This window comes from Stenella coeruleoalba, assembly GCF_951394435.1.
Source record: "Stenella coeruleoalba genome assembly, chromosome: 7".
NCBI lineage: Eukaryota > Metazoa > Chordata > Mammalia > Artiodactyla > Delphinidae > Stenella > Stenella coeruleoalba.
In genome coordinates this window covers 122675463-122698425 of record NC_137153.1, presented here as the reverse complement: position 1 = coordinate 122698425, position 22963 = coordinate 122675463, and the positions used below count along the sequence as shown (strand labels likewise).

Below are 22963 nucleotides of genomic sequence, written 5' to 3'. Positions count from 1 at the left end.
ATGAACGAAAGGTTACAGATGAGAGAAAATATTTAACTACTTCTATGTGACAAAGGACGTACGTGCACTAGAACATGTAAAGAACTCCTACACTCGGTAATGGAAAGATAGGCCAATTAAAAAATGCACAAAAGACTTAACAGGCACTGGGCAAAAGAAGACACACAGGTGGACAACAAGTTTCTAAAAGGTGCCCAGCACGAGTCACCAAGGGATGCAAATCAAAACCACAGTGAGATGCCACCAGGACAGGCAGATTAAAAAGACCAACACTCAGCCTGACCCAGCAAGTCCATTTCTAGGAATTTACCTGAGACAAACAGACTGGTACAAGGATGCTCGCGGCAGCTTTGTTAATAATAGCCCCAAACTGGAAACAACACAGATGTGCACGCCCAGGAGAATGGATAAACAAATTTGGTACATTCCTACTGTGGAATGCTCCTCAGCAATAGAAAGGATGCATGAACCAGTGCTTTATGAAATGTGAACCAAAACACAGCTAAGCAAGAGATGCTGGACAGAAAGAGTAACCTACATGTCCCGCATACATGAGGTATAGAACACGGAATGAATGCGTCTCGGAGGCAGGGACCAGCTCGGAAGGAGGGGAAGAGATTTCCCGGGGGATGGGAAGAGTCTGTGTCTCGATAAGGAATGGGTTACACAGGCAACGGCACTGGTCAAGACTTACTGAGTTGTACGCAAAAGAGCCATGCATCTCACGGTATATAAATTATTCCTCAATTTAAAAATCTTATATTTATTGTTTTAAACTATATACCAAATAAATTCCACCTGGATTCAAGAGCTAAACTTGCAAATAAAATACTAGGAAATTGTACTGGAGAATATTTTTATAATTTGGAGGTGGAGGTCTTTCTAAATACAGTACAAAATCAGAAATCACAAGACAGATTTTACCACATAAAAATTTAGGTTCAGCATGGGTAAAAGGCTACAATATATGAAGAGCCCATACAAATCAATAAGAGAAATATAAACAACACAGTAAAATTTTACAAGGCAATTCACACAGGAGGAAAGCCCCACCCGTAATAAATAAGACAGACATTCGCGTTTATCAGTAACCAAACAAGTGTGAAGTAGCACACTGATCATTTTTCCTCTAGACATTAGAAAAAGAAGTCCGACAGTGCTCAGTGCTGGACGTGGGGAAATTCACCCTCTTCGAGGAGGCAGAAATCAGCGCACGTCTTAGGAATGGGGTTTTGGCGACAGATTCCAAAATGTGACTCTGCAGTGCCCTTTGGTCTCTTCTCTAAGAGGGTAATTGCACAAGTAGAAAAAGATGACGCTCAGAATTCTTTCCGGCCCCGTGGAAACGGATGCAGCTGTCAGGAAGAGTGGGTGGGAGTGGCCCACTGTCCAAAGTTGGCAGGGCGGGGGACACCCCCAGGCAGGCGGGAGGCGGTGACAGGTTTGCCTTTGAGGAGTAAGTACAGCCGGGTGAGACCCTCACGCTCCAGCCACGTGTGCTCCGCCACCGTGGGAGTCCCCTGGCCTGCCTCCCACCCACCGGCCAGCCCTTCAGAGCCTCATACCTGCAGTCAGCGTCCCATGGAACAGAGACCCAGGCCCATCCCCCAGACCTGCCAGCAGGATTGGTGGGGGAGCACCACACAGCCCCCAGGACAGGCTGACAAAGGAAGCAGCCCAGCACCCACTGCCGAGACGGCACCTCGTGGGGGCCCTCACCCCACAGACCTCCCCAGCACCCTAAAGGTTTGCAACCAGACTGTCTTGGTTCAACAGACAGTTGTTTGGACACCAGCACTGGCCCAGCACATAACAGGTGGACCGCCAACACACAGGGACCTTCGTCCGCTGCAGTCCCCTGGGCTTGGAGCCCGAGGGCTGGGCTGGGGGAAGGCACACAGGGCTGGCGGGTCTCAGGGCCTGAAAACCAGCTGCAGGTGGGCCCTCCCCGCCAGCACAGCCCCTCCTGTGGTCCTGTTGCCCTCAGAAGAGAAAGGCAGTGAGCCCTGAGGACCCAGCCCAAGTCCTCCGGGCAGAAAGGGCTCTTCGGGCGGACCAGTCACAGCTCAGGCTCCTGGCTCCGCACATCGGGCCTTATCCACGTCCACAGGGAAGGCACCCTGTTTGCGCTGTTTGCAAAATGCAGGTTCTGGATAAATGTCTGAAAGTGTCTAACTGAATGACGTCTGTGTATAAAAAATAGAGCATTCAAGCTGCTTCTTGCGTTCGGAGGCTCCCGACGAGTTTTGGGACTGGAGGTTCCGGCAGGAGGAGAGGGCCCAGCCTTACCACGTCCAGACACAGATCTGATTCCAGACCTCCGTCAGCCTCCAGAGAGCTTGGCACACACAGACGTGCCCCCCACGCACACGCACAGGCACACGCACGCACAGGCTGCCTGGGGAGGGGCGGGCCGCGTCCTCTCCGCAGGGACGAGTGGGGGTGTCAGGTCCACCTTCTCAGACTCGGCACAGGGCTGGGCCTGCCCACTGGTCCCCGGGGCCGTGTGGGACCCCACGAGCACCGCACCCCAAGGGAAACACGGGTATTTTGCAGAAACCAGTTGAAACATGATACCATGATGAAACCTCATTTAAAGTACTTCTTTTTTTTTTTTTTATTGATTTCATTGAAAACAGAACAAGAAATGGTCTGAGCCAAAAGACTGCTCTTAGAACTTGTCAAAAACATTTCAACAGAAAAAATAAACATGACTGCATTATGAATGTTTTAGAAGAGTCGCACAAAAAAACCCACTGTTACTGCACTAATTACAGTATTTAAAAAAGTATATGCCAAAAAAAAGTATATGACCTGGCAGGCCATCACACAAAAGGTGATGGCAAATTTATTCACACTACAAGACTAACATATTAAAAAAAGTTTTCTCCTGCATTTTATTCTAAAATCACTTTGTTCTCTTTATACAGTTGATAGTTTATTTTCACATGGTGAGTAGAAACCACACCAGAATCAGCACCGTTGTCTGTGTTTTCTGTTTTTTATTTTTTGTTTGTCCTAATGTCCAATAATGGTAGAAAATAAATCAGTTTATTCATCATCAGAGCGTGTGGCTTAGAAATCAACAGAAGGTACCGGCCTCACGGCACTCGCAGGACAGGTGTGGGTCCTCCGTGGGCCGTGGCCCTCCTGCACCCCCAGACCGCTTCCTCGAAAAGAAACACGTTAGAGGTCTGGTATATAGGACTAGATATAGGATTTCTTTAAAAAGCAAACCCACGTTTTCTCCAAGGTCAGTGGCAGCTCGGCCCTGACCTCTCAGGAGCGGTGGGGACAGGGTCTGCGCGGCCCCAGGAGCCGGCACCAGCCCCTCGGGCTGCGGGTGGGTGACGGTGGCTTTGGCGGGGCCACACGGAGGGGTCTGGGTCGACAGGACACTGCCCACAAGCCCAGCGGTGGGACAGGAACGACGGAGAGCAGAGGGGAAACGAGAAACGTGGAAACGACAAAATCACCATCAGAAACTCACGGGCGACACCAGTGCAGAGTCCCAGAGCGCCCACCGCGCAGCCCAGCCCCGCCAGCACCAGGCTGGGACCTCAGACGTCGTCGTGTGCGCTTCTCCTTTTCTCCCCGAACCGCAGCGTGAACGGCATCCGCTTGGGCGCCCAGGCCGTGGCTCTCTCTCATAGCGGGTCGGCGGGGGAGGAGCTGGTGTCGGGCAGCCCGTCCTCCTGGGCGGCCTGGGCGCCGGCCTGCCGCTGGGCCAGGGCGGCGCTGGAGTGCCGGCACTTGGGGGAGCCACAGCGGCAGCTGAACAGCTTGCCTTTGATGTCCCAGAAGCGCTCCCCGTAGTCAAACCTGGGGGGAGAACAGAGCTGGGCGGGGGTCCGGGCCCACCAGCACCTCCCGGGAGCCGGGCCCACCGAGCCCCGCCCGAGCCGTCCAGTCTGGGGCAGGTAGCGCGTGCGCCTGGCGGGCACCTACCCCAGCTGCTCCCCGGCCTCGATCAGGCGGGTGCTGAAGAAGGCGATCCTGGGGAAGCGCAGGTCCTGGTGGGACATGAAGACGCGCACAGGCACCAGGTTGGGCTCGCAGTGGTGGTTGATGAAGCGGCTGACGTTGCCATAGAAACGCGCATCGATGCAGTACAGCTCTCCATCCTGGGGGAGACACGCACTGAGCGTCCCAGGAGGGCAGGCGTGGGCACCGCCACTGCCACGCAGCGGACGCCACCCTCTCCTCCCCCTCCCTCCTGGGGCTTCAACTCCAGGGGTGAAAACGAGCACAAACATGGATAATCTATGTGGCTGGCACCGTCCCATCCGACGCTCTGATGCTGTCAGCACCAGGACAGAGGAGGACAGCATTATGGGAACCACGTGGGGTGGCTAAGGGGCCACATGGTCCTGTAAGGACCACTGGGCAGCACAACTCCCCAGGGACCTGGTGATGGAGAAGCAGGGATACAACTTAGCAGGAGTGGGAGATGCAGGGGGCACTGGGCAGGAGGACAGACGGGAAAGGGGAACAGAGGGACGGGGGGCAGAGGGGCAGAGGGACGGGGGGCAGAGGGGCAGAGGGACACGGGGACGGGGGGCAGAGGGACAGGGGGGCGGAGAGACAGAGGGACGGAGGGCAGAGGGACAGGGGAGCAGAGGAGCAGAGGGACAGGAGACAGAGGGACGGGAGGCAGAGTGACAGAGGGGCAGAGGGGCAGAGGAGTAGAGGGGCAGAGGAGTAGAGGGGTAGAGGGACAGAGGAGCAGAGGTGTAGAGGGACAGAGGGGCAGAGGGACGGGGGGCAGAGAGGCAGGGGGCAAAGGGGCAGAGGGGCAGCGGGGCAGAGTCGCTTGGGAGCTGAGGGGCTGAGGGGCAGTGGGACAGCGGGAGGGAAGCTGCCAGGTCGCTCACGAGGGGACTCAGAAAACCACAGACCCTTCAGGACAGAGAGGAGCCCCGGGACCGGGGTCCCAACCATGCCTCTGGCATTGCTGCCGCGGTAACAACACAGGGCAGAAGGGGCTGAGCTGACCGTGAGAAAGGGGCCTGGTCTAACCATCCGAGCCGTGGGAAAGAGTTTTCTCTGGAAGGATCCAGAGCACAAGATCGACCCAAAGTCAGAGGGGCCACACGGCGAGGACACCCACCCAGAACCGAACCCCTGAGCGAGCAGCAAGCAGACCCCCCGGAGCACCACCATGCCGTCGGCCACTGCGGTCTGACCCTCACGCCAGCGGCCAGGGGGCCAGGGGCCAGGGAAGAGCCTCAACTATACTGATTTTCTCCCCCTTTCTGTGTCTTTATCCATAAAGACAAGAGTAAGAAATCCTTGGAGGAAGTGAAACATGTTTTCACTTTTTCTCTTTTCTTTTTTCCTGAGCTGAACAAGAGACTAAAGGAGCAGCCGAAAGGGGTGGGTGAGAAGCAGGTGCCCGTGTGACGAAGGAAGGAGGCCCGGGGCTGGACCCCAAGCAGCGAAGGGCCCTGCGGACACCGCCTCTACCACCCAGGGGCGCGAGGCGGCCCAGACAGCCCCTCCCCCCTGGGTCCCTAAGGGGAGTCCCTGTAAGGGTCCTGCACGGAGACCCCGCCCAGAGCCTGCAGGACCCACAGGTGGCCCCCCAGGGACACCAAGGCTTCCTGGGGGACAAGAGGGGGTTCTGCCCACTGGCCCCTGGCCCTGGGCCCCCGCCATGCTGCCCACACTTCCCAGGAGTTATGTCCTGAGCCCTTGGTCACCGGCCTGCACCAAGCGGGGGCCACCCATCCTGAAGACCTGACCATTCCCCTCTATGAGGACCCTGCGTCCCTCCTGCGACAAGCAGCCTTTCTCGGTCTTTAAGATGTGTCCTTTCAGATGTATGTGCTGCCTTTTTAAAGCTTCTCTGATCCAGAAACCACCCACACCTGGTTCTGAGGCAAAAATACTGTGGGGAGGGAGCCCCACGCCCACACGAGCCACCCACATCGTGACTCTGAGAGGCTGAGGGCGTGAGGGCACCCGGGTTAACCAGGGGACTCGAGAAGAGGCTTGAAGCGGGAGGAGATGGGGACAGAGCAGGTGTTTGGAAGGTTTCAGAACAGCAAGGAGAGGGACAGACTCAGCAGCATGAGGACAGGTGATCAGACCCAGGAAATACCTGGAAGGCAGAACCGGAAAGTTTCCTGATGCCTCAAATGGTGGGTGGGGGAGCGAGGCACGGGCAGATGGCCCAGTGGGTATGGGCACTCTGACATGCCAACACTCGGGGACACACAGGCCTGAGCTGGAACGGCCGGGGGACGTGCTGCATCCGTGGCTTTTTACGTGCCCAGAACGAAAGACCCATGGGGTAAGACTGAAGAGGGCTACCTGCTCGGGCCCAGGAGGAGTGGACCAGAGCAAGCAGGAGACCCACACAGCTGGGGGCCGGGGCTGAGGGCCCAGAGTCAGCGGCACTCGGGTTGCCAGGACCCTCCCAGGGGCACAGCCCGGTGTGCGGGGCTGAAGAGACGGAAAGGCCAGGGGTCAAAGGCAGCGGTCGCAGCAACGGGAGGAGAGAGGGTGGCCATTGGAGAGATGTCCCTATGGGGGCCAGGGGCTGGCAGGGGTCCAGGAGCGGCTCAGGGGAGGAGCTGAGAAACAAGCACAGCAATCAGACAGGGTAACTCCACGTCTTAGAATCTGATAATTAAGAAATGGGCTTGGAATCTGCAGTGTTTTTACAGAAGCACCAGCCAGAGCAGTCTGGAGACAGAAAGCTCCTCCCAGACAGGTAAGCGGGGAACATGGAGAGGCCTGTGTGGGGCCCCCTTGGGGCCCCCAGGAACGCCCCCTCCGCCCCTCCCTGGACAGCGTCCCCACATGCCCCATCTGTCAAAGGATGTCGGTGAGAATCAGAGCGCCGACCTGTGGTCAGGCAAGCTGCCCGGTCTGCGGAGACTCGAGACAGCCTGACAGAACATTTCAGAAAAAGCAACAAAGAAAACGCCTCGTGAAGGAGCGGACGCTCCGGGAAGGCTCCTCCACGGGGGTCGAGCTCAGCGGCTGGCGTTCCTAGCTGTGCTGCACAGCGGGCATGAGGCCGGGGGGCTAGGGCCCTGCGAACCTTCCTTGCTACAGGTGGGACCCTGAGGGCTGCACCCCAGGGCGAGGGTCACTGCAGGGGAGGCTGGGCTAGACTCGGAGAGGCTGGCGTCTGCAGCTCAGCCCCGAACCACCCTCGTTCCCACAAATGGACCGAGTGATTCCAGATGAGGGCTCTGAAGCCTCAATGCATTTCTTCAGGCAGGTTTGCAAATACAGAGTTTGGAACCCAAACAAAAACTCATCAGGAACAAGGGGCAATGGGCAAACAGAATGAAAATAAGCAGGAAACCCCCAGACACTAGACACAGACCCACAGGCACAGATGCTAGCGGTGCCAGATGGTCGGGGGCAGGCTCTGGGGACACGTGCAGGCCAGCCTACGGGCCAGTGCAGGCCGACCACCGGCAGCACAACGCCCCGTGCTGAAGCAGGCGTGAGATTACAAACCAGTAATGATGGCCCAACAATGGCCCATAAAATCAGATTATCCACCATGTTACTACAGTAAGTACAAGAGAGATTGTAGGGGCATTTCAGCAGATGCAGAAAAACACTGAACACAGCCTAACGTCAATCCAGGTCACTCTTGGTGGACTAGGGACAGAGCTCTGAGCACCAGCGCCCGTGGGAGCCTGGGTTCTGGAAGCTTTTCTCCACCAAGGCAGGCACAGCGGCCCGGCCGGGAGGGGACCGTGTGCTGATGACACGATCGTGTCCACTGAGAAGAGAACTCACAAATAAATGCTACATCTAGTCAGTGAGTTTAACAGGTCACAGAGTTAAAAGTTAGTTGGGGGCTTCTCTGGTGGTGCAGTGGTTGAGAGTCCGCCTGCCGATGCAGGGGACACAGGTTTGTGCCCCGGTCCGGGAAGATCCCACATGCCGTGGAGTGGCTGGGCCCGTGAGCCATGGCCGCTGAGCCTGCGTGTCCAGAGCCTGTGCTCCGCAATGGGACAGGCCACAACAGTGAGAGGCCCGCGTACAGCAAAAAAAAAAAAAAAAAGTTAGTTGGAAAAAAGTAACTATTTCTATGTATCAAGCAACTAAATCGGGGAAAAAATGCCATTTACAAGAGCACTGAAATGGTCCAACACCAGGACCCTGCTCCCCACCACAAAGGAGCAGCCAGCACTGGACCTGCCCTCCTGCCAGGACTCTCCAGATGCTTGGGACACGTGTGCCAGGGACACGGCCGAGCCTCCCATGAAGCTGCCAGTCGCCGCCACGCGGCCCCAGGGGATAAGGACACAGCCACCCAAAGCCTGACATGAATGCTCTCAAAAGCTGCGCTAACCGCCACCACCCGGCAACAGCCCAAGTGCGTCTGCGGTGGATGGAGGAGCAGCCCGAGGGGATCCACACGACGGAGCAGCGACGACCCAACCAACACACACACGTGACACCGCAGACGAGCCCCCAGAGGCTCCCTCCACCGGGGAGAGGGCCAGACCCAGAGGCCATGTGCCGTGGGAATCCACCCGTACGACATTCTGGAAACGGCAAACGGCAGGGACAGAGGGGCCGGGTGTCCCCGAGAGCTGGTCTGCAAATCTCGGTGCAGTGGTGCTCACCCCAGCCTCGCTCGCTCACAGAACCCCACCCCCTGGGCAACCTGTGACTCGCTTCTCACGAAAGCCACTCCCGCGATCACATCACACCGTGCATGGTTCTCCTGCTGGCCTTCAAGAAGGGGGCTGTGTGCTTGGGGCCCCTGGGAGCAGACAGAGCCCCGGCTGGACCTCAGTCCTGCAGCCAAGAACTTGCGTTCTGACAACCAGCATGTGAGCCCGAGGACTCCGAGGTCCAAGGTCCAGAAAAGACGCAGCCGGACCACGCCTGGATGGCCTGGGTGACCCTGAGCAGAGGACCCTGAGATCACTGATGGGGCAGGAACAAGGAGACGCCTGTCAAAACCAACAGAGCTGGACACATAAATGGGTGAATTTCCTGCATATAAATTAGGCCTCAGTAAACAAGTCAGCACCAGAACACTTCTACGAGGGCATCTACAAAAAGCTCACAGCTCACATCACACTTAGTGTTCAAAGAATGAATGCTTTTCCCTCGACAGAGACAGGCAAGGATGTCCCCTCCCACTGCTGAGACCCCAGCCAGGCTCTCAGCACAGACTTAGAAGGGCAAGGAAGAAGTAGAGCTGTCTTTACTCACACACGACACAGTTATGCATACAGAAAATCCTAGAGAATCGTCAAAAAAGCTACTGGAATTAACAAGTGGATTTAGCAAGGTCGATATACAAAAAACCAAGTATTTCCATATCCTAGCAACAATCAGACAACGAAGTAAACAGCAACACTGTTTACGAAAGCATAAGAGTATGGAATACTTGGGAATAAACTTAAGGGAACATGGGTAAGATCTACACCCTGAGAGCCCGCAAGCTCTGCGGACACCTGGACGCAACACCAGGGACCGGGAGACCTAACGCTGTGCAGACGCCGACGCCCTAAACTCAGCAACAAACGGGAGGCAACCCCAGCAGGGCTCCGGCCGCGGCTTCCTGTACTGATGCCCTGATTCCAGAATCTACAGGGAAATGCAAAGGACACAGAAAAGGTGAAACGGCTTTTGGAGGAAACAGGGTCTGAGCACAACGCGACCCGGTTTCAGGGTTTAGTCTCACAGCCGTACCGGCGCACCTTGGTTTGCTGAACTTTGCAGACACCGCATCCAGTGCGTCTGCGGGCTCCATTCTTCCAACAGTATCTGCTTACTTCCTGTCTCCGTCACATTCTGGTAATTCTCGTAGTATTTTAAACGTTTTCAGTACTACTGTATTTGTTACGGTATCTGTGGTCAGTGACCTTTGATGTTACTACTATGACCCGCTGAAGGCTCAGATGATGGTTAGCATTTTTTAGCAATAAAGCATCTTTTGATTAAGGTATATACATCATTTTTATAAGATAATGCTATTGTACACTTAATAGCCTATAGTATAAACATGACTTTTAGATGCACTGGGACCAAAAAAAAAAAAAAAGTGTGTACTGTAATACGCTCTACTGTAATATTCACTATGTTGCTGGTCTGGAACTGAACCCGCAGCATCTCCGAGGTGTGCCTGTGATCGGGACAGTGTGATGTAGGTTACGGATTGGCAAATAAATCAAAGGAAGAAAACATAGTCCAGACAGACCTACTTTCAATAGTGCAAGTAGAGACTTTACATTCACATGGACAAAAGGGAACCTCAACCCCTATCTTACACCAAAAACAAAAATCAATGCAAAACGTGAGACCTGAAACCGTGAGACTTCTAGAAGAAACAGAGGCGGGAAGCCCTTGCTATTGGTCTTGAATGATGTTTTGGATTTGACACCAAAAGCAAAAGTAAACAAGTGGACTACACTGAACTAAAAAGCTTCTGCACAGCAAAGGAAACCATCAACAAAATGAAAAAGCAGGTACCAGGTGTTCCCTGGTGGTCCACGGGTTAGGACTCAGCGCTTTCACTGCCATAGGCCCAGGTTCACTCCCTGGTCGGGGAACTAAGCTCCTGTAAGCCGAGACGTGCGGCAAAAAGGAAAGAAAAAGGCAGCTACCGGATGGGAGAAAATATTTGCAAACCATGTGTCTGATAAGGGCTTATTATCCAAAATATATAAAGAACTCACACAACTCAGTAGCAAAAAAAAAAAAGCCAATTTAAAAAATGGGCAGAGGAACTGAATAATCATCTTTCCAAAGAAGACACACAGATGGCCAACAGGTACATGAAAAGATGCTCCACATCACTAATCACCAGAGAAATGCACATCAAAACCACAATGATTAATCACCTCACACCTGTCAGAATGACGTCATCAAAAAGACAAGAAGCACTGGCGAGGGTGTGGAGAAAAGGGAGCCCTCGGTGCCCTGCGGGGGGGAGGTAAATCGGTGCGGCCACTGTGGACAACAGTGTGGATGAAGCTTCCTCAAGAAGGTGAAAACAGAACTACCGTGTGATCCAGCGATCCCACTCCAGGACATTTACGAAGGAAACAAAACCACAACCTTGAAGAGATATCTGCTCCCCCATGTCCACTGCAGCATTATTCACAGCAGCCAAGATATGGAAATAACCAAGTGTCCATTAATGGATAAGGAAATGTGGCACACACATACAGTGGAATACTATGCAGCCTTAAAAAAAAGGCAATCCTGCCATTTGGGACAATATGGATGAACCTCAAGGGCATCATCTGAGATAAGCCAGCAAATGACAAAGACGGCATGGTGTCACTTTATGTGGCCTCTTACTTTTTTTTTTTTAAGGCAAACTTTCATGGAAACCGAGTAGAATAGGGGTTGCCAGGGGGTGAGGAGTGGGGGAAACAGGGAGACAGTAAATTTATAAAATGAAAAAGGTCTGAGGATCAAATGTATAACATGGTGACTACAGTTGATGACACTGTTTTGTACAGCCGAAATTTGCTAAGAGAATAGAACTTAAGTGATCTCACCAAAAAAAATATGTTAAGCGAAAAAAACAAACCATATACAAAAGTTCTTGAAACAGATCATAGATCTAAATGTAATTTTGCTAAAATACAAAAATTCTAGAGAAAAGGGAAAATCTTCACAACCTTGCAGCAAAGATTTCTTAGGACACATAAAGCACTAAACCATTAAAAACGTTTTCTGTTCTGTGAAGAGGAAGGAAAGGCAGGAGGGAAATACTCACAACACACGTTGGACAAAGGGTACCATTCAGGGCTTGTGAAGAGCTCTTAGGACAAGCGGCCCGACGGAACAACCCACAATAAATTTTTAAAACTTCTCCACGAACGAAGATGTAAGGAAGCCACTAAGCTGTGAAAAGACACTGCCATATAATGAAGATGTGGTGCATACAGTGGAATATTACTCAGCCATAAAAAGGAACGAAATAGTGTCATTTGCAGAGATGTGGGTGGACCCAAAGACTCACACAGAGTGAAGTAAGTCAGAAAAACATATCATATAATACTGCTTATATGTGGAATCTAGAAAAATGGTACAGATGAACTTATTTGCAAAGCAGAAATAGAGACACAGATGTAGAGAACAAACATATGGACCCCAAGGGGGGGAAGGGAGGGTGGGATGAACTGGGAGATTGGGATTGACATATATACACTACTGTGTATAAGATAGATAACTAATGAGAACCTACTGTATAGCACAGGGAGCTCTACTCAGTGCTCTGTGGTGACCTAACTGGGAAGGAAATCCAAAAAAAAGGGGATATATGTATACGTACAGCTGATTCACTTTGCTGTACAGCAGAAACACAACATGGTAAAGCAACTATACTCCAATAAAAATTATTTAAAAAAAAAGATGCTGCCATCACGGGGCATCAAAATTAGTGTCTGAGCTGCCCTTTCCTGCTGGCGAGTGTGGGGGGAACAAGCCCTCCGGAAACTGTTTGCCGTTTCTTCTAAAGTCAGTAAGTGAACACTCACCAGACGGCAGTAATTCCACCCCCAAGAATTTACCGAGAGAAACAAAGACTCACATCCACAGAAGTCAAGTCTGAAAATCCACCGCAGGTGCACTCCTGGCCATAAAACCCAGAACCAGCGGGTCCACCCGCAGGCCAGCACACAGCCCCGCACGGCTATCCGGGTCACCACTCCCAACGGGAAGGAGCAGATGGCCCAGCGAACCATCACAGGTCAACGCTATGACCCTAACCGGATTCACAGGTCAGTGCTCTGAGCCTAACTGGTTCACAGGTCAATGGTGTGACCCTAACTGGATTCACAGGTTCAAAGCTCTGCCCCTATCCTGGTTTACAAGTCAGTGCTCTGACCCTAACTGGTTCACAGGTCAATGCTCTGACCCTAACGGGTTCACAGGTCAATGCTCTGACCCTATCCTGGTTCACAGGTCAGTGCTCTGACCCTAAATGGATTCACAGGTTCAAAGCTCTGACTCTATCCTGGTTTACAGATCAGTGCTCTGACCCTAACAGGTTCACAGGTCAATGCTCTGACCCTAATCTGGTTCACGGGTCAATCCTCTGACCGTAACTGGGTTCACAGGTTCAATGCCCTGACCCTATCCTGGTTCACCTGTCAATGCTCTGACCCTAACTGGGTTCACAGGTTCAATGCCCTGACCCTATCCTGGTTCACCTGTCAATGCTCTGACCCTAACTGGGTTCACAGGTTCAATGCTCTGACCCTATCCTGGTTCACCTGTCAATGCTCTGACCCTAACTGGGTTCACAGGTCAGTGCTCTGACCCTATCCTTATCCTTATTCATGGGTCAATGCTCTGACCCTAACCTGGTTCACAGGTCATTGCTCTGATCCTAACCTGGTTCACGGGTCAATACTATGATCCCTAATGAGGTTTACAGGTTCGATGCCATGACCTAATCTGGCTCACAGGTTCAATGCTATGCAATCAAATCCCTACAGGAGTTTTGTGGAACTTGTCAAGCTGATTTTAAAACTTATATGGAAACTTTGAGAGACCAAGAAGAGCAGACACTCCCAAGAACCCCAAGGTAAGGGGACGTAACCTAGGATAACTAATACAGTACAGGCTGCCCAAGGCAGTCGGCAGACAGAGGCCAATCCAAGGTCTCGCAGACACCTGATATATGACAAAATCCGCACTGCTGAGGGGTGGGGAAAGGACAATCTTTTCAACAAATGGTGCTCAGTCACACACATGTCAATACAGGGAAGACAATAAAGCTTGGCCCCTCAGCACCCTCTGGGAAACAATATAAACGTGTGTCTCTGCGAGCTGGGTGTGGGAAGCTTGTCTTGGGCATTATAGAAACCCACCCGTATACAGAAAAAGACTGCAAAGTTGGGGGGCAATAAAAATAAGAACTTCTGTTCATTAAAAGACACCGTCAGGAAGTAAACAAGCCACAGAGGGAAGATATCTGCAAGTCAAACGTCAGGAAAGAGCACTGATCCAGAACATGGAAAGGACTGCTGCAAACCAGTAAGAGGCAAACTGCTCAGCAGACACAGGTGGGCAGGAAACCCGGCCCGGCTGCAGTGCCCCCCCCCCCACACACACGCGCACAGGCCGGGCAGATGGCCGCGGTGCCATGGGGAAGGCCTGGCCCCACGGCCCTGGGCTAGAGCCGCGCCCCAGGCTGCAACCTCCAGGAACACAGGCTCCTCTTCCAGACACTTGTCTCACAAATGCTGACCCCTTAGGGTGTGGCTGCAGGGGCAGCGCGGGGTCAGGCGATGAGCAGGGCGCTCTGAAGACACAGCCAAGAGTGGCAGGCACGGGAAGGGGAGCGCCTGGCTTCACCCGACCTACAGGTGGCTGTTCAGGGGTCTCGCAGCTGCTGCGGGGAACAGAGTACTTGTTTCCCCGCCTCCACCTGAACTCCCTCCCACTGGCAGCGACGGCGAGTTCTTAGAAGGTCTGAAGTCAGCAATTTTTGAATTAAGGAGCAACCCTGGGAGCCAGGACAAGGCAGGACAGGGCAGCCTGCGATGGCTCAGAAACTGCCCTGGGAACCAGGGCCCGGAGCGGATGAAGCCAGGGTCCAGCTCTTCTACCCACACCTGGGAGGGCACCGGGGTCACAGAGAGACGCACCCACCCTGTTCACAAGTGTGACCCTCACTCCACTCGAAGGCTCGACCCCCGTGCACATGGCCCCCGAGCCTCTTGGCGGCCCTCACCCTTGCTGAGAAGGAAGGTGGGGCTCAGAGGCTGGAGGGACATGTCCGAGGTCCCACACTCTCACGCGAGGCTCGCTGGGCAAGCTCAGGACCTCTGGGATCAGGGACCCAGCGCCAGTCTGGCGGGCGAGCCTCCTTACCAGCCCGGGCCCCGCCAGCAGGCCCCTCCACGTGGCACAGTCCCATCAGCTCTACGCCCAACCCCTCAGGACGCATTACCTTGTTGTCAAGGTCAAAGAGGTAAGAATCTTCCTCACGCACGTCAGCTTCCGAGTCAGAGATGAGCTCCCCGACATACCTGCGGAGGCGGAGGCAGACGAAAACGTGACAGGCGCATGTCCCCCAGGACCCAGACGCAGGGCACAGGGGCCCTGACAGAGCCCACATGACTGAGAATTCTGCCTGTGCCTGAACAGGGACTTCATCCGGGTCCCAGAAAACGATGACACAGAAACCCTCTATCTGACCAGGGGTCCAAAATGATCATCCCCTACACGTCATGAAGTGCTGATGGATCTTCTGAAATAAGTTATGAGCTGGTGAGAAAGTGCAGGCAGAAACGCAGAGGTGGGCGGGGGCTGCCCGCAGCGTGAGCACACAGCCAGGCCCAGGCAGCCCCTCCCCGGTGAGCGTGGGGCCCCCCACTGGCCAGTGTGCACTCCTAGTCGCACCCTCCCCCGTGACAGCAGCAGCCCTGGGCTGACCGGGCCCTCACTTACTCGCAAACAAAGGTGCCCAGCGGGATGTCCTGCAGGGACCGCACGCCCCAGCCCATGTTCTGCGTCCGATAGAGCTGCAGCCTCGTCCTGGAAAACAGGATCAGCCACTCACGGCCACGTTCCACCACACTCAGCTCACACTCATGTTACCACACAAGTGACAGCAGTAAAAAACACAGAAAATACAACTTTCATGTCCGGAGATGCGTTAGAACTTCGCATGCAACGCAGCAGTGACACCTAGAGTTACCCCACCCCAACCGCGCCCCTGCACCAAGGCGCCACTCACAGCGTCCTTCACACCCTCAGGAGGCAGGGGAACCTCAGACACCAGCCTGAGGTCAGCGCGTGGAACACGGCCCCCGGCCCTCCCTGAGCCTCAGTGCCCTCATCGCCAACGTGTGACGAGGACCAAAGGGGTTATTAGCAGGCCCGCTGGTCCCAGGCTGCAATGCAGGCGAGCTCGGGCAGCGTGCCAACCACAGGGCTGAGCTGGCCCCTGGGGGCAGCTGCGGGGCCCCTCCCAGGCCCCGAGAGCTAGGGCATCCCGCCAGCCATTTGTGTGTCCAGTGGCGTGTCTGTCCTCACACCCAAGGCCTTTCTGCCACACGCCAGGACACAGAAGTATGGGCTGGTCACAAGTGCTGTAAGGTTACACTGATATTAATAGACCCCAAAATACCGTATAAACTTACACAGGATACAAATCCTCCCTCGTAACCTTTGATTTTCCAACTCTCGAGCATGTTCACGGAGGGAAGTTTCATGACCAGAACCCCAGGGTCTGGCTCTGGGTGGTCAGTGAACCAAGTGCCCGAGTACCACGTGGCAACATGTTTTACATGAGACTCGGTACGTGGGTATGAGGGAAGCACATGAGTGTTCACACCAGATCAGGACCTCGTGAGCTTGGACCACACAGCTCTTGGCAAGCCTGCCTCTTGCCTTCGGGCCGTCTGACCTGAACCCAAGTCTGAGCGGGTAGGAAACATGGAAGGCTTCCGCTCTTTACGTCAACCTCTGTAACATCAGCAGAGGCCAAGGGCTCCGAGAAAGCCACCTCCACGTGCAAACACACACACGCTAAACACACGCTGCTCCCGTTTGTGGACACACACGTGAAACTAGAGAGCTGCCCAAGGGACTTGACTGCTTTCAAACTTTACCACGGAGACCCTGGCGCCAGCCCGCGGCACCTCACCTGAGGCCGTTTTGCACGACGCGGTTCCGGCAGGTCCTCCAGCAGGAGCAGGCGTGGTTGCACTCGAAGAGCAGGGGCGGCTCCGCCATGTTGAACTCGGGCAGGAGCCGGCCATCCTGCGGACAGACGCGTAGCGAGGGCTAAGTAACTGACACCAACATGCCTCCTCAAATCAAAACACCGCCCCAGAAAGCATGGTTTCTGGCCAAACTCCACACCTGGGAGGACAGGGTAAGGCCACACGCTCACGCTTTGTCCAAGGCCACGCAAAGTCTCTGGCCAGGAATCTACATGGCTTTTGGAAACCTCTGGGACAGCTCTCCCTGGTCCCTGACTGTGGCCAGCCTCTCTGCCCCAGTCGACCTCCCCCCATCCCCGTCATCCTCTCTCAGCCTCCCTGAGGCCATCAGCTCGTGGGCCCCTGGACTCCTGCTCTGCAGCCTCCAGCCTGGACCCCCTGCCAGCACCACCTGCCACTCTGCAAACCCCCAGCTCCCGAGGGACCTGTCACCGCTTTTCTGTCCGACACCCGAGACGCAGCAGAGACGCTGGGCTGAGCCCAGGCTGTGCAGCCGCGTCCGAGGCCCTGCCAGCTCCAGTGGCTGCTCTGAACAGTTAAGAACTTGCCCCCTCTCAGCACGGCCAGGCTTCGCAGGAAACACCAGGAGACCTGAGCCCCGCCAGTCCTGCCCACGACACCTGAGCCTCTTGTTTGGACGACACTCTTGACGCCCCCTTTGCTGTAATGCTGACTCTGTGCCAGTGGCCTCCATGCCGGGCCTGTGTGCCCTCTCCATTCCAGGACACCCTGAACTCCCCAAACCAAAGCCAGGGAGGGCTCTCGACTCAGAAACCGGCCTTGGGGGCCCTTCTCTCCTCGGCTCCCTCCAGGCCAGGCTCAGGGATGGCCACCTCTGCCGCCCAGTCAGTTCCCTCTGGCCACCCCCAGGGCCCACAGAGAATGCTGGCTCCATCCCCAGTACCCGGCCTCGGTCCCGCCCCTATCCCCTGGTGGCCTCTGTCGCTCCTCCCCAGCCAGGCCCCCACGCAGGCTCACCTTGTCGTACCAGCAGCGCATGCTCAGCTGGCCGCACATGCAGTTGCTGGAGGAGCAGTCGTCGATGCACACGCAGTACTGGAGGGAGGGGCGTGTCAGATGGAGCCCCGCCCCGCCCCCCAGTGCTGTTCACAACTCCAGTGACAATCCTCAAAATTCTGACTCTTGAGGACACGGGGGGCGTGCAGCCCCTCAGGAAGGAGGGTGTGGAGAGAACGCTCAGGCACGAGGCCTCGGGGGCTCGCAGGAGGGGCTGGGGAGGGACCCAAAGGAGGAAAGGAGGCTCAGACACTGGGTGGGCACAGCCCCAGGAGGGGAAAGACCGGGGCAGAGCCACTGCGGCCCTGAGGGCACCCCTCCCCGCTGCCCAGGCTGCTCTGGGGGCCGCAGAGGCAACATCCCACAGCAGGGCCCCCCCCACCGCTGACCTGCAGGTGGGTAATGTTCCTGTCGATGTTCATGGGGGACGTCACACAGTTCTGAGACACGTACTTATAGTTGCTGGGGCACGGCTCGCTGTCCACACCGTTGACACACGGTATGGGGATTCGCTCATAGCCCCGAGCGATGTCTCTGCCGCAGGAAGGGGCCGTCAGCTTTCCCGGTGAGCCCTGGCCCAGCCCAGAGAGGCTTCCGCTCCGCTCCGACCCTCAACCCCGCCCGGAGGCAGGCCCTGCCTCGTGCTCCTCACCTGCTCACCGTCTTCTCCACCAGGGCGGGCCTGTCAGGGGCTGCATCGCGCAGCGCCTGGCTCATCTGCAGGGCGCTCCACACCTGCGAGTTGAGACTGGCGCACTGCAGGGGCGTCTCCCCCTCCTTATTCTTCAGTGTGACGTCGGAGTCCCGGGACAGGAAGAGGCTGGAGGGAAACGCAAGTCCACAGAACATTCAGATCTTAAGTCAAAAGATACAAGGATGAGCTTCGCACCATGACAACGATCAGTAAAAAGAAGGAGGAAACGGCATCCGCTTTCAGATGAACCAGCTCACCGGCCGGTGCTTCTGCTCACCACGGACAGACATCATTACTCTTCTCCCCCGTTTACTGTCAAAAGTCCTCCTTTTCCTCGAAGGGAAGAGCATGTAAATAACTAGGGATGGTAGTTGATTTTTCTTGGCTTTTCCGTTCAAAGGCACCCTCAGGATGAAAAGGGCAGCAATGCCTAGCCGGCCACGTACTCAGTTAACGCCCAGTAGGCAATCCGAGGCCTGACCCAGTCAGGGCCAGATGGTGCGCCAGAGCCCTGTGCCCCCAAGGTCCCTATCTGAGGCCGAGGGCCCCACCACAGGGGCATCCCCTAGTCCCAGGCCCCCATGAGATGAGAAGTGGGGGCCACTCCTCCCTGAGCTACCACCAGGAGCAGAGCAAAGGCTCTGGACCTGACGGCAACGGGCAAAAGTGATGCAGGAGGGGCTTCCAGTGGTGGTGGTGGGCTCCCAGCTGGCCCTCCAGCCCTCCCGTGGGTGCCGCTCCTCTGGCCCCGAGCAGAGGTGTTAGGACGGGGCTCCGCTCCACATGTGACCTGCGTATTTGGGGATTTTCACCACGATCCTCCCGAAGCCACGCTGACTGCAGGCGTGAACAGAAGAGCCTCGTCCGCCGCAGAAAGTCCCCAGAGCACCCGGAGCCACTCACACGACACAGGCGTAGCGGTCCTCCCTGGCGGCGATGTGCAGGGGCGAGTCTCCATGGATGTTCACGGCGTGGAGGTCGCACCTGGCGGCCAGCAGGATCTCAGCGATGTCCACACAGCCCGAGAAGGCCGCCCAGTGCAGGCAGATGTTCTCCTCCTGCACGGAAGACACAAGCACATGAGGCCGAGGGGGCGGCGCGGCCCACCCGACAGAGGCTTCCTTTCCATTTTGTCTTGTTTTCGTTATAAAAGTACATTATCGGGCTTCCCTGGTGGCGCAGTGGTTGAGAGTCCGCCTGCCGATGCCGGGGACACGGGTTTGTGCCCCGGTCCGGAAAGATCCCACATGCCGTGGAGCGGCTGGGCCCATGAGCCATGGCCGCTGAGCCTGTGCGTCCGGAGCCCGTGCTCCGCAGCAGGAGAGGCCACAGCAGTGGGAGGCCCGCATACAAAAAAAAAAAAAAAAAAAGTACATTATCACAGTACAGAATATGTTAAAAATAGGAGAAAACATCAACCTCAATTAGACCACCCTAAACACGACACGTTAAGTAATATAACATCTAGGGATAGTTTATTTTTTAAATTATATTGACTCTGGAACACAGTTATGATTGCAGGATAGAGTACTACTTGTACAAGATTTGAAAAAGAGCCTCGGGAACCGTCGGCCTTGCAGGCCGGGCAGCAGCGCCTGCGGGCCTGTCGCCGGGCTCTTTGAGAGTGTTGGGGGGAGTAAAAAAAAAGATTTGAAAAAGACAAATTTGATTCATTAAAAATTTTATTTCATGAAAAACTAAAAACTTTAAATGACGCAAAGAAAACTTCGAAAAATATTTGTGCCATATGTGAAATATGATTTCCCAGGTGTAGATTACATACGTGATGACGAAACTTCCACATTAAGTTTATCAGAAGACTACAATTTTTCTTCTTAGTAAGACTACAATTTTGAACAAATAAATGTGGAAAGAGAAGGAAAATAAAAAACAACTTACATAAGATAACAGTGAAGAATAACCCTAAAAACAAGAAAACGTCTAAACAAGAACCACCGTACATTCGACCTGCCACACTGGGGACACAGCGCGAGGAGAGCCACGCCCGCCCACGCGGCCGGCTGGACAGCCCAGGAGCCCAGCCGCCCAAGGAGCAGCACCCAACCCCCCACCCCCGCTCCCTTGCTCACCAGCCCCCCTGTCTCCCTTCCTCCCTCAGGGACGTAACCAGTGACGCTGTAGCAGTTCTCTTTCTCTGAGTTAGCCTCAGAGATGGGGCCGCTGCTGCCTGTTCTTTCTGCTCTGCGGGCAGGGAGTGTGCTTGGCTCACACAGCCGACCCCTTGGGAACCACCGGGACCAAAGCGCAGCCTGGGCCCTGGGGCGCCGCCCACACCACCAAGGGGCGCAGCACGTCCGGGCGACCGGGGCACCCCCTGCACTGCCCAGCGCCCCATCCCAACACCCGCGTACATCCCACGCCTCCAGCTTAACCAACTTCAGGAAAGACAGAAGCGAAGCAGGAGCTAAGTGGTCTGTGTCTGTCACCCTCGACATCATCGGTCTGTTTCCAACGGAGAAAACTCAGGGCTGGCCCTGCCGTCAGCCCCGAGGTGTCCTGAAAAGCTGGGGCTTGTCTGGCCTCCCCTCCTGGGCATTACTCTCAGAAGCTCTCTACCCTCTGGCTTCCACCTTCTGCACATCTGCAAGCTCCTAGGTGAAACTGCAGTCTCCTGAGGGGCCTCTTTTCTCTTTCCTTCATCAGAACGATTTGTGACTTTATCACCAGAATTAGGTTCTGAGCACTTCCCAGGCCCCTAAGCCCTCCTGCCGGGGGGACTGTGCCATCTCCCAGCCTCTCTGAGGTCCACCAGCTACGTTACGACAGGCCTACACATCTGATGGGGCTGCCAGCAAAGACGGGGCAAGAGGGACCACACTGGGTTTACCCCCCTCCACACCTGAAAGAACCAGAGTAAGACAGAACAGTCAAAACGTGTGCAATAACAGTTTTCAAGAACTGGACACCAGGCAGTGAAAGGCTGCCCCCCCGAGAGGAGCAAGGGAAGAACTGGACACCAGGCAGTGAAAGGCTGCCCCCCCGAGAGGAGCACGGGAAGAACTGGACACCAGGTAGTGAAAGGCTGCCCCCCCGAGAGGAGCAAGGGAAGAACTGGACACCAGGCAGTGAAAGGCTGCCCCCCCGAGAGGAGCAAGGGAAGAACTGGACACCAGGCAGTGAAAGGCTGCCCCCCCGAGAGGAGCAAGGGAAGAACTGGACACCAGGCAGTGAAAGGCTGCCCCCCCGAGAGGAGCAAGGGAAGAACTGGACACCAGGCAGTGAAAGGCTGAGCCCCCGAGAGGAGCAAAAGGGGGCCTGTGGCCACCTGCTCACTGCTCCTCTCGGGCTCCAGGCCAGGGCAGCCAGGGCTGCAGAGCAGGCTGTGGGGCTGGGAAAGAGGCCTCTGGAGGGCTGTATGCTCCAAACCTGGACCTCCAGGAGGACACACCCCTGAGGCCAGGTGTAGAGGGCTCAGCACTGGCCCCACACAGGGGGGATGAGCAGCCTCGGGCCGAGACCTGCTCAGACCACCTAACAAACCTAGAAAGTGAAACCCAAAATGACCAGACCATTCCTAGGTCACTTTGCTGCACCCAGAGTAAGGCTCACAACAGTTCCAGGAACACAGAAATTCCCAGCAAGGTAAATTCGCAACGTCTCGTGTCCAGCGCAAGGTTACCAGGAGTGCAAAGACGCAGGAAACGTGACCCACAATGGGGAGCAAAACCAACGAATCAAACCCAGAACTGACACAGACCAGCAAACGAGGGCATCAAAGCAGCTGGAATAACTGTGTGTTCAGGAGAGACACATTTCAGAAAATACCAAGAAGACCCAAGCAGAATGTTCAGAACTGAAAACCATGATGACTGACGTGAAAGCACGCTGGATGGAATTAACAGCATAACGGACGCTGTGGAGGAAAAGGCTAGTGAGCTTGAACACAGAGCAATAAAACCAGCTGAGCAGAAATCCAGAGTGTAAAAATAATTTCAGAAAATGAAAAGCGCTTCAGTGAGCCGTGGAACAACTTCAAGCCCCCGGCACACGCGGACCTGGGGCCTCGAGAAGTGGAGTAGGGGCAGAAGCAGCACTGGAAAAAATGACTAGGAAATTTCCAGCTTGATAAAACCCCACACCCACAGACCCCAGGGGCTCCACGAAGCCTAGGCGCACTTGTGCACACACATAGCACCAGCCACCTCATAACCAAACTGCTGAACTCCAGTGACAAGGAGACAACCTTAAAGCACCTGAAAGAAAAGAGACGTGGTGCATACAGAGAAAGGAAGACTTTCTCACTAGAAATGCATCGAGTGAGAACTCAGGAAAGCAGAATGTTTCAGGTACTGGAATTAAAGACTCTCAAGTTACAATTCTATATCCAGCAAAATACCTTTCAAAGGTGAAGGAAAAGGGCTTCCTTGGTGGCGAAGTGGTTGGGAATCCGCCTGCCAATGCAGGGGACACAGGTTCGAGCCCTGGTCCAGGAAGAACCCACACGCCATGGAGCAACTAAGCCCGTGCGCCACAACTACTGAGCCTGCGCTCTAGAGTCCGTGAGCCACAACTACTGAGCTCACATGACACAGCTACTGAAGCC

At 55.1% G+C, this 22963-nt stretch overlaps 1 protein-coding gene across 10 annotated transcripts in view; it reads right to left on the bottom strand.

The window, feature by feature from the left end:
* Positions 1-753: 753 nt before the first annotated feature.
* EHMT1 (euchromatic histone lysine methyltransferase 1) overlaps positions 754-22963 on the bottom strand; it is a gene marked incomplete at its 5' end in the record, with an annotated part of 148248 nt that continues 126038 nt past the window's right edge. For 7 of the 10 annotated variants that reach the window (XM_079926325.1, XM_079926321.1, XM_079926322.1 and 4 more), the window contains 9 exons: positions 767-3822; positions 3949-4124; positions 14909-14987; positions 15409-15495; positions 16610-16725; positions 17667-17744; positions 18095-18239; positions 18358-18525; positions 19303-19457. In XM_079926325.1, the coding sequence (XP_079782451.1) occupies positions 3648-3822; positions 3949-4124; positions 14909-14987; positions 15409-15495; positions 16610-16725; positions 17667-17744; positions 18095-18239; positions 18358-18525; positions 19303-19457 (1179 nt within the window). In that variant the 3' untranslated portion in view covers positions 767-3647. Of the gene's footprint in view, positions 3823-3948; positions 4125-14908; positions 14988-15408; positions 15496-16609; positions 16726-17666; positions 17745-18094; positions 18240-18357; positions 18526-19302; positions 19458-22963 lie in introns of all 10 variants that reach the window. The other 3 variants (XM_079926326.1, XM_079926327.1, XM_079926328.1) reach the window with 2 other exon arrangements.